This window comes from Onychostoma macrolepis, chromosome 03 (genome assembly GCF_012432095.1).
Source record: "Onychostoma macrolepis isolate SWU-2019 chromosome 03, ASM1243209v1, whole genome shotgun sequence".
Taxonomy (NCBI): Eukaryota; Metazoa; Chordata; class Actinopteri; order Cypriniformes; family Cyprinidae; genus Onychostoma; species Onychostoma macrolepis.
Window position 1 is genome coordinate 29,707,716 of NC_081157.1, and position 12,065 is coordinate 29,719,780.

General features: G+C 35.6%; 1 protein-coding gene across 2 annotated transcripts; it reads right to left on the bottom strand.

Moving 5' to 3' along the window:
* Window positions 1–429: 429 nt before the first annotated feature.
* Window positions 430–8,182, bottom strand: eif3ba (eukaryotic translation initiation factor 3, subunit Ba). 2 transcript variants are annotated; one of them, XM_058771836.1, is made up of 19 exons: window positions 7,940–8,182; window positions 7,358–7,550; window positions 6,739–6,858; window positions 6,380–6,437; window positions 6,140–6,268; window positions 5,894–6,051; window positions 5,005–5,136; window positions 4,827–4,893; window positions 4,696–4,742; window positions 3,932–4,142; window positions 3,773–3,845; window positions 3,560–3,682; window positions 3,381–3,459; window positions 3,155–3,293; window positions 2,289–2,414; window positions 2,124–2,201; window positions 1,915–2,023; window positions 985–1,097; window positions 430–899 (listed from the first exon to the last, which is right to left on the bottom strand). In XM_058771836.1, the coding sequence occupies exons 1-18, from the start codon at window positions 8,040–8,042 to the stop codon at window positions 997–999; spliced, it is 2,046 nt and encodes a 681-aa protein (XP_058627819.1). In that variant the 5' UTR covers window positions 8,043–8,182; the 3' UTR covers window positions 430–899; window positions 985–996. The 2 variants fall into 2 exon arrangements, with proteins under 2 accessions (XP_058627819.1, XP_058627820.1); XM_058771837.1 differs by having other exon boundaries at window positions 3,560–3,845; window positions 7,940–8,042.
* Between the last annotated feature and the right edge of the window lie 3,883 nt (window positions 8,183–12,065).

Consider the following 12,065-nt stretch of genomic DNA (forward strand, 5'->3'; position numbering starts at 1 on the left):
ATGACTTGGGGGTGGAGAGGAGTACAAAAACCAAGGTGTATGCTGACATATTAAGTCCCTCAACTAACAATAATATGTATAAAAATAAAAAAAATTTGGATATATGAGGGTATTTTAAAAGTGTGATTTTCATATATGGAAAAGTATGAGAGTAAAGAGACTATAAAGAGACCAATAAGGAATCCATTAAAAAAGGTAAAGTACAAAAGTATAAAAACAACCTGAATATCACATAATACTAAAATTATCACCATCTATATTTACTTCAGCTTTTCCCAAAATCCCTGATTTTTTTTTACTGTACAAAAACTTTATATTCCTGTCCAAAATACACTGATCTTTATCAGCCAAGAGTGATGCACAAAAGTTTTGCAACCATATGCATCATGTTCTTTTGCTTGTTCAACAAGAGAGAAAACCAACATACGCTTGAATTTCAGTTAAACTTTATTCCCTTGTTGTGCATTTAATATCAGGTAATCTGAATGGAGGAGGATACAGACCACTGTAGTGCCATTTTCGCACACTAGAGTACAAGTTCGCCTTTTGGAAAATCTTAGGAAACAAAATGTTTTCCTTCTGTGAGATGATGTAAAAACTGTTTTTGGCATATTGTGCCATGGTAACACCCTTGATGAGGTAGATCAACCAAAGGCAAGAACAAGAACGCGTTACGATCAGATCCACCAAGAGCAGGCCTGAATGATGTTGGCAGGGCGGCTTCTCCCAGAGCTGGATGATTTTCTTAAGCAGCAGCAGTCAACAGTGGCACAAAATTCTCCTTCTGCAGCGACCAGTATTAAAAGGCACTTGGATTGATGATAACAAGGAAAACTCTGATAGGGGATCCCTCAATTTTTCTTCAATGCTAGTCCACACTCCAACACTAAAAACGGATACTGAAAATAATGAAAGAAAATAATTATGACTGTGCCAAGGTATTTCAAATAGCACATCAGAGTCATATTGCTGCACACACAGTACCTGCTGTTGGAATTACAGATCTCCGATGGGAATAATTTCTTCATTGATGAAAAACTCAATGGTCTCTTCCTCCCAGTCATCGACATTGCTGTCTAGATCATCAGTGTCCACACCTAGAAAAGATCAGAAAATTAAGCGATTACTAAAATAGTCCCATACTCAACTTCTAGTTTAGGGCTGTCACAATAATTACATTTTTGTTGACAATTAACTAATTGTGATTCATTCAATTGTGCTAACTTTGTGTTATTATTATACTGCAAGCTAAATACGCTATATGTCATATTCACTTTGAGCATTTAAACAATGTACAATTTAATTTGGATTTTATAAACCAAAAGCACAGAGTAAAATGTTTCTCTTATATCTTTGGTTATAAACAATTACACTGTCTGTTATCATGCACCAATTTATCACGTCAAAAAATTATCTGGCTGATCTATTTATATTTTTATTTAGTTTAAAATTAAAATGTTGTCACAAGTGAAACATTTTAAAAAAAGGTTAAATCTGTCAACTGAATTTCACACTTTTTTTTTTTTTTGCAGTACACAGAAAAAGTAATATATATATATATATACACACACATTTTTTTTTTTTTTTACAATTTCCACCTTATAAAATATTTTTAAGCTTGGCATAAGACTATTAATTTACAGGTATAGAAGGTCCCCTTAGAAGTTTTGCTAAAGCCCTCCGATTATGTATAGTATTCAGCATTTGGAGTATAAAAGTTCTTTATTTGACTGGCAATGTGATTGCATAACTTAAAAGATTAAACAATCGCAGCTGTTTCAAAAAATTGTGGTTGGATCAATAAATGCAACAGGTCTATTCTAGAGAAAGGCACTGAAACTCTGCTTGCTAAGCAGCCTAAGAGATGTCACTGATGGTCAATAAAACTCCATGTTAAACCTCTCTCTGCATTACCTCCTCTGAGTTCAAGGCGGAGAGGTCTCTGCTCATGGTACATGGCTGTGGCTCTCTCACGGTACTGGCGATACTCCTCCATCATGGTACGTCTCTTGTCCACCAGTTCCTGTGAAGCACAAGGCACTCATTTGAATCGGAGTACTGACCTTTGATCCACATATGAATACTGTGTGCATCCTTGGGGAAAAAAACAATAAATTTCATACCTTTGATGCCTTGGACTGACTGAGACGATCTTTCTGTTCGAAGATCTTGGAGTATTTTTTCAAATCCTTCTTAATGAGCTGCGGATTTCAAAATGTAAAGTGGGATTAGAGTTGACTCTGCTTGACAGAGAAATGAGAGTGACCCTGCATCTGACCCCTTCTCACCTTTATTTGCTCTTGAGTCAGGAGAGAGGGAGGACGGGGCCTCCACAGCAGCTGGCAGAAACGCTCTTTGTTGTTCTTCTGCAGCAGACGGCCCTGGAATGTCCACAGCCAAAAGGCGTTGTCCACCTAAATTAAGGGATGGGGGGGGTCAATTTATACAAAGGCATCTGATATGCATTTTCAATCCACATAAAAGAATAATCACAAACACCCCCCTGTACCATATTTACTTACAGAAATCCAATACTTGTTTCTTACTAATTTTGGGGTGCTAGTTCCCAAAAGAGTGTCTATTTTGCTATAGCACGTCACACTTTCTCACAAAACGTGATGCATTTCGTAGCATTTTTGCTTTTTATTATAATTTGTAAGGTATAACCATTATGCAATATCCCTTAAATCATCACAAAACATGATTCCCATCTTCCTCTGAGCTGATTTTCTCATGAATAATTCTGAAGACCTTATCTTATGCCTAGTAAAATGTAGGTTAATCGGAATTTGACAGAAGAAAAAGATGCTTTCTGCTACATCTGTGGGTGTTTTACCATTTTAACACACTGGGACAGAAAAAAGAGAGATTTATTTATAAAACTTTTGTTTATGTAAAAAGAAGCATTTTAACTAATTTCACCTTCTTACAGATTGTAAGTTTCATTAATGATTCATTACGTATTTTTGTCCACAAAAACATTTGAAATTCTTATTTTGTGAGAAAAAAGTATTTATGGATTAATGTGTTTATTGACATTTAACTCAGCATATAAAGTATAATTTTTTTTTAGAAAAAAATTCTTTTAAACGATAGTGTAATTAAATAGTAAATATAATGTAAGTAATATTTGCAATTGAATCAGATAAATCACCTTGTGGCTCCACCAGGAGACAGATGTCACAACATATCGTCCGGTGGGGTCCCATTCTACGTCTGAGGCCATGTAATGCTCTGCGATGTTCATCATGGTGCAGTCTGACGTGTCCACAAAAGCAAGAGCTCCATTCATGCTACAGGATGAAGCAGAGAAAATTATACAAATGAACCACTCTAAAAGAAAGCACAAACACAACACAACACATTTAATGAGTACAGACCTCCTCAACCCAGCCAAGACCAAAAACTGCCCCTGTGGACTCCAGAAGATGCTGTTTGCCTGTTGCTTGTCAAACATTTCTGAAACAACACATTTTTTAGTCAATTTTTAGATCATGTACATGTAAAAAAATATATATAAAATTGTCAAGAGTAATACATTCACAACGTGAACACTCACTTATTAAGTCAATTTTGCCATTGTTTTTCACATGGTAGAATGATGAATTGATTCTGGGAGCTTCACCATGTAGCACAGCAAATTTGCTGCCATTTGGTTCCCAAGCAAAGGCAATGATGCTCTCTGTAAGACAGGCAGAGAAATCAGAAGACATTAAAGATAGTAAGAAACAAGAAATAGCAATATAAGGTCTCAAGATCCATCTCTTTTTACCTTTCATCTCCACCACATCCACAGGTACCTGCTTTTCTCTCATTCGAAAGATCTCAAAGTTGGTGACAACGCCCTAAGGTAAAAAGAAATTGAGCAAATCCATCAAAAGGAAACATTTACATTTAGCGTCAAAGCACAATTTCAAAGCAGCGGTTATACCTGCGTTCCTTTGGGTGTCCTGTCCACCTTCACACAGAGATAGTCTCCGTTTTTCTGCCAGTGAAGTTTGCAGTCCACAACATTAAACAGGTTGCGGACTCTAATCTCGTTCCTGGAAGGAAGCTGCATGAGTGTTACTCTTGCTGGGATGTCCTTATCCTCAGGAACCCAGAACGCAATGATATTATCCCCAGGTGACCAGGAGAAATCCCTGTAGACATAAAAATAATTTTACATTCAAACATAAAAATAAGAATAAAAAATAAGAATAATTGGAATTAATACTTAAAAAAAAAAAAAGCTAAAACATTTATTCAGCAAGGATGCATTCAATTAAATCAAAAGTGACAGTACAGAATTTCTATTTTAAATACATGCTGTTCTTTTGAACTTTCGGTTCATCAAAGAATCCCGAAACAAATGTATCATGGTTACCACAAAAATACTAACATTGATAGTAGCATGTTTCTTGAGCTGCAAATCAGCATATTAAAATGATTTCTGAAGGATCATGTGACACTGAAGACTGGAGTAATGATGCTGAAAATTCAGCTTAGCCATCACAGGAATACATTACATTTCAAAATACATTAGAATAGTAAACAGTTAATTAAAATTGTAATAATAGTTTCACTATATTCCTGTTTTTTTTTTTCTGTTTATGACCAAATTAATGCAGCCTTGGCAACCATAAGAGACTTCTTTTAAAACATCCCAAGATTTTGAACAGTTTTGAACATTTTTAATCGTTTCATTTTACTCACTTAATTCCATTAATCTTCAAACTCTTCTTGTCCAAAAGACCCATTGACTAGAAAAAGAATGAAATTTGATTTGTTAAACAACTGAACTCTAAGGATTCTCAAACCTTGTATCTCTAACACAGGACTCTTACCGGTGTCTCATAGATGCTCAGCGTGTCCTGTGTCATTCGGGCAAAGAACTTCCCATCTGGACTCCACCTGAACAGAACAAGTTTACATTGTTACATTAAATATTATATTATATTATATATTATAGTTTGACTATAACGGAATAGTAAAACATGCCATGAAAATCAGCTCCACGCTTACTTGAAAATTGGCCAGTGGGCAGAGCTTTCACAGTGGAAGCCTCTTTTCTTCTGTCCTGTGAGAACATCCCAGATGATGATTGCCTGCGGGTCGTCTTTAGTGTCCATAAGAGGGCTGAATGTGACAACATATCTGCAAAAACCAAATACATTAAAAATGTGTAACAGCATAAGAAAAGAAAAAATACAATACGATACAATACAAAATTATATACTGAAAAATATTATCCTAGTATAAAGATCTCTTTGAAATATATGAAGTAGTGAATGATTGATTAATATGCTATTGTTTGGTTATTTTGATATTGTCACAATCAACTAACAACAAGTGCTATTAGGATTATTAACTAAAACCATAAAAATAAAAAAATAATTGAAATAAACATTAACAAATAAAAAAAATTAAAAAAAAAAAAAACACTTTCAGCTCGCTGCCAAAGCAACATCTCATTTAGTTTACGTTGAGGTACTAAAACTACATAAAATTTAAGTAAAAACTTGCACTTAATAAAAACTATACATTTAAATTTAAAATTAAAATTTATTAAAATTAAAAATTTTTACAAAAACAAAATTACTAAAACTTTGAAATAAAAAAATAAAATATTAATGTCCCTCCATGTTATACATAAGCAAAGATTTTAAGATTTTTAGTGAATTGAGTAGACATTGTGTACAACTCATTAACATAAATACATATGTGATGCGATCTAGGAAAACCCACCACCTTTTTTAGGTTTTGATACCAGCATACACACACACATATACATATTTGTTTATATATATATATATATATATATATATATATATATATATATATATATATATATATATATATATATATATATATATAAACAAATATGAACTCATTTCTACAGTCCATGACATACCTCTCACAGGGTGAGAAATCAATGAGCTGAACCCCTTGATGACTGAACCTCTGGATCTGCTTGAACTTCTCACCGCCCCAGAGAGCAATGCCTCTCTGATGGAATGTGGCCAGATAGGTGCCTTTTGGAGACCAGCGCACGTATGTTTCGGTCCAGCGCTACAAGCAAAATGTAACAAAAAGATACTGAATACAGTACGCAAGGCCCCATGGTTATTATATTTTAAAGAGGAATGGGTGAACTGACCGCTCTCTCTTCTATTTCAATAGGCTCCTTGACATCACTTGCAAATATGCCTGTTCTTTCACCAGAGTCATAGATTACGCTGTACTGATCACGACAGTCAGGATCCTCCAGCCAGTGACGCAGATTCCCCTGAAATGAAAAGACCAAATGTCAAAGGAATAAACAAATTGAAAAGTATGTTACTGTATTGCAGGGTTGGATTACACAAAATCAGAACACTTCTGAAGAATAACTACTCACAAAATCTTTAAAGGGCTGCTTCTCAGGAGTTTCCCACTCATCACAGATTGACATGTACCTACAGAGATGAGACATTTTTTATTAGAGCCAAAGAATAATATATTAGTCGATATTTAGCATTTTGTTAATTATCGCACTGGCTAAATTTTTCTTCTCTTTGGCCAATAAGCATCAGAAAAAGGGCTTTTATTTTGACAGCAAATTTAATTGCAGTTCAATAGTATGGTATCATCTACATCAGCAACCTTGCTTTTTAAAATATTGGCATCAACAAATGCATATCGGCCGACCACTATTTTAGATGTAATCAATCATTCGCAAACGCTGTCAAAATAACAGCACAATTAAGGACAACATACTTGTCAAAGTCTGTGAACAGATTGACACGGAAAGTGTGCTGCTTGTCCAGCTTGTAGCCATCAGCGTTCTTCACAGCTTCATGAGCATGACTTGGTGCAGAATACTCCAGGAAAATGTACCTGTGAAGATGAAGCACATTAATTATTACTCAAAGAATAACATAATGCTATCATGTTTTTCCATTTCAGGGATGATATTAATCAGTATTAACATATATAATAGGTTACAAAAGCACTATTATCCAGCCATCAATTTAAATATAAATCACCTTGTAAATATAGCAATACTTAATTTCTGATTAATAATATGCATTGATAAGACCTTCATTTGGACAACTTTAAAGGCGATTTTCTCAATATTTAGATATTTTTTTGCACCCTCAGATTCCAGATTTTCAAATAGCTGTATCTCGGCCAAATATTGTCCGATCCTAAAAACCATACGTTACATCAATGGAAAAAATATTTATTCAAATGATGTATAAATCTCAATTTCGAAAAATGTACCCTTATATGACTGGTTTTGTGGTCCAGGGTCACATATCAATTATATATATTATATAAAAACTGTAAACGATGGCGCATCCCAATTTCCCATAGCAAGCAAACCAAAACTTACCCCTTGGTCTTTCCATCTGCGTCCGGATAGAATTCATTGGTGATTTTGCCAAACTTTGAGAAGATCTTGTGTATTACGTTCTTGAGTTTCTCCAGACGATCTGGTCCAACCTGAGGGACATTATCCACCACAATGACCGAGTCGATACCGTCAGCCTCCAGGGGTTTCTCCCGGAGGACATCCCCCAGCAGCTCTGCGTACGGAGAAAACACCCAATAAAAGCCACATCAGGATCTTAAACATGCTATGGTTATCCAGATGTTACAGCACTACACTTAACCTTGTTAATTCAAGAGCAAAGCAGCTGCTGACGCAATGAAAGAGCGCAGCCGTGACACGCGCGTCTATTTCCCTAAAGCTGCTTTTGTCCCGCTAGCGCACATGCTACACTGAAAAACGGACGCTTTAACTGGAATAAAATGCGTTTAATCTAAGACAAAGCAGTTAAGCGACATCATATGTTACTACACAATACATCTGAAGGGTGTTGGTGTTAGTCTCGGGCTGACATGTTGAGCTTTAGGGTCAAGTGTGTGACTCGTACCCCGTTAGCAGGCGGGCTAAAGCGCAGGCCTCTCTTACCCTCATCACTGATGTCATCCACGAAATCCTCCGGATCACTGAACGAAGGCTCTTCTCCGTCGTCAAACTCTATTTCTGCCTCCATATTCTCCGTATCTCGCATTTAGAGATCGATTCCTGTCAGTCTGGGTTTGTGAAAAGGCGGTGGTGAATTTCACTGCATTAATCCAGAGATTTTACTCACTCGGCCATGTGCAAAGCAGCCGGCGCCAACCACTGCGAGCGAGAGAAGGACCGTACCATGTGTGCGCAGAGCGGGTGAAGGCTCTTACAGAGCCTTTTAGTGTTAATGTACAACACTAACTTAAGAACAAGGTGGGGTTTTCATTTAAAATAACAGTATATGTCTTTACAATGTTTCCGAATGCGCCGAATGTGTCATTTTACTGTAAAATATGGAATGCTTGACCCCTTTTATTACCAACATGGTCTTTCCCTTTGCTTATCTCCCTGTACTTCCTGTTCATGTGACAAGTACCTCCCGTCCGAATATGCGTTCATATTAGCTACTTTATAGTATGCAAAAGCTATAGATAGATAGATCGATGTTTCTATTAGAGGGTGCACAAGTTTATTTGTGACCCTGGACCACAAAACCAGTCATAATGTTAACCAGTCATAAGTCAATGTTATATATCATATGAAAGCTGAATAAATAAGCGTTCCACTGATGCATAGTTTGTTAGGATGGGACAATATTTGGCAGAGATACGACTATTTGAAAATCTGGAATCAGAAAAATCGATAATTTTGACCCATACAATGTATTTTTGGCTAGGCTATTTGTGACTGGTTTTGTGGTCCAGGGTCACATTTTTGCCTGTGACAAATACATAAATTTGGTTTGAATTTTATTTTAGAGTGGGATGAATTTATTAATTTTGCAAAATCTCAGAGGCTTGTTTGTGTACACCAATCGTCTCCTTTTATACCATTGTACCACATTTTGGGTAACTGAACAATTGTACCTATACCCTCTTTGATGGTAAATGAGTGTACAGATGTGTGGTACACATTGTAAGTTTTTTTTCCAGTGACATAACATCCAAATTCACCGGAAGGGTGAAGCCTGGTAATGATCTGGAAATGAGACCCTTTAATCTTCGGGGCGGCTGGGAACATTACAAGAGAGTAATTTTTCAAATACATCCTCAGGGCATGACTGCAATACACAGTTTATGTCTAGTAAATGATTTAGTTCATTACTAAAACCTATAAGAAGCTATTTTGTTTGGATGTTTTCCAGCTGATTACACTGATTGACAATGACCTGTGGCAGTACAGGAACACAAGGAAACTATTAAACACAATAGGAGACTGTTATGCATTGAATAAGCACAGTGGTACATAACAGAAATTATTGTACTCTTTTCATCCAGTAAATGAACTGTGGACCTAAACCACAGTTCAACATCTAATGTATTATATATTCACATCTGTGTGAAACGAACTGCTGTTTCAAATAGGTATATTTTGGAATGCAAGTTACGCTTGTATAACCTCCTTAAAAAGCCTTAATATATATGAACACAAAACCAGTCAAAAGGTTCAATTTTTTTAAATTGAGATGTATACATCACCTGAAAGCTGAATAAATGAGCTTTCCATTGATGTATGGTTTGTTATGATCGGACAATATTTGGTCAGGATACAACTATTTGAATATCTGGAATCTGAGGGTCCAAAAAAAATCAAAATATTGAGTGAATCGCTTTTAAAGTTGTCCAAATGAAGTCCTTAGCGATGCATATTACTAATCAAAATCTAAAGCTAAAGTTTTGATATATTTATGGTAGAAATTTACAAAATATCTTCATGGAACATGACTTTTACTTAATATCAATGATTTTTGGCATAAAAGAAAAAAAAAAAAAATTTGACCCATACAATGTATTGGCTATTTCTACAAATATACCCGTGCTACTTATGACTGCTTTTGTGGTCCAAGGTCATATATATATATATATATATATATCAACCCAGGATATATACAGTGCTGCTTGAAAGTTTGTGAACCCTTCAGAATTTTCTATATTTCTGCATAAATATGACCCAAAACATCATCAGATTTTCATATAATTCCTGAAAGTAGACAAAGAGAACCGAATCAAACAAGTGAGAGAAAAATATTTTCTTTGTCATTTATTTATTGAGAAAAATGATCCAGTTTTACATATCTGTGCATTTCAAAAGTATGTGAATCTCTTGGATTAGCAGTTAATTGAAAGGTGAAATTAGAGTCCATCTGTGCAGATGTGTTTTCAGTTGGTGCAATGACTATCAACTGTCAGTACGTGACCTGTTTTATTCAAAGAAGAGGGATCTATCAAAGTCTGATCATGTTTGTGGAAGTGAATCATGTCACGAAAAAGGGAGATTACCGAGGACCTCGGAAAAAGAGTTGATGTTGCTCATCAGGATGGAAAAGGATACAAAACCATTTCTAAAGTGTTTGGAGGAAATTCAAGACCACTATTACCCAGGGGTGTCACACACTCATTATTTTTTGGGGGGGGGGGGGGCTTGGGTCGTCATGTGACACACAGCAGCCACAATAGCACTTATGTTCTTGTTTTATTTATTTATTTATTTATTTTTCCTTTTTATTCGAAACATTCCTAAACGCATTAACTATATCATGAAATATGAATATCTTGATTCTCACCTTTATAGATTTTGTTAGTTGATCTATAGTGGGCGATGGTCAAAGTAGCCTAATAATGTAGTCTATTAACTATGCTGTATGTCTGTTCACTTAAGTAACAGGGTGTCATGCCATAACAGTTTTAATACGACTGGCTTTATATTTAATGTGAATTTAACATTGAAAGTTAATGTGAAAGCATTGTAAATTAGGCTACTTATCAAAACTCTGCTGTTACCCTAGAAGTGGTCGACCAACAAAGATCACTCCAAAGCAGCACGTGTAATAGTCTGCGAGGTTGCAAAAGTTCCCAGGGTAACTTCTAAGCAACTAAAGACCTTTCTCACATTGGCTAATGTTAATGTTCATGAGCCCACCATCAGGAGAACACTGAGTAACCATGGTGTGCATGGCAGAGTTGCGAGAAGAAAGCCACGGTTCTCCAAAAAGAAAACTGCTTGCTAAAGATCATGTGGACAAGCTAGAGGACTATTGGAGAAAGGTTTAATGGATGGATGAAACCAAAATAGAACTTATTGGTTTAAATGAGAAGCTATTTCAGAGAAAAGAACACACTGCATTCCAGCTTAAGAATCGTATCCCATCTGTGAAACATGGTGGTTGTAGTATCATGGCTTGGGCCTGTTTTGCTGCATCTTGGCCAGGACAGCCTGCCATTATTGATGGAATAATGAATTCTGAATTATACCTGCAAATTCTAAAGGAAAACATCAGGACATCTGTTTAAGAACATGGGTCATGAAGCAAGACAACAACCCCAAGCACACAAGTCATTCTACCAAAGAATTGTTAAAGAAGAACAAAGAAAAATGTTTTGGAATGGCTGAGTCAAAGTCCAGACCTTAATCCAATTAAAATGTTGTGGAAGGACCTTAGCAAGCAGTTCATTGGAGGAAACCCACCAACATCACAGAGTTTAAGTAGTTCTGCACTAAGGAATGGGCTAAAACTCAACTCACAACTGTTATTGTGCAGGACTGATCAGCATTTACAAGAAACTTCACCTTCAGTTTCTGCAGCAAAAGGGGGTCACACCAGATACTGAAAGCAAAGATTCACATACTTTTGCAACACACAGATATGTAACACTGGATCATTTTTCTCAATAAATAAATGACAAAGAAAATATTTTTCTCTCACTTGTTTCATTCCGTTCTCTTTGTCTACTTTCAGGACTTATATGAAAATCTGATGATGTTTTGGGTCATATTTATGCAGAAAAATAGAAAATTCTAAAGGGTTCACAAACTTTCAAGCAGCACTGCATATATATATATATATATATATATATATATATATACATATACACGTGGTCAGAATTGTTGGTACCCATGGTAAGTATGATCAAAGAAGGCTGTGAAAATAAACCTGCATTATTAAACCTTTTGATCTTTTATTTAAAACAAATCACAAAAATCTAACCTTTCATTGGATAATAAGAATTTAAAATGGGGGGGGGGG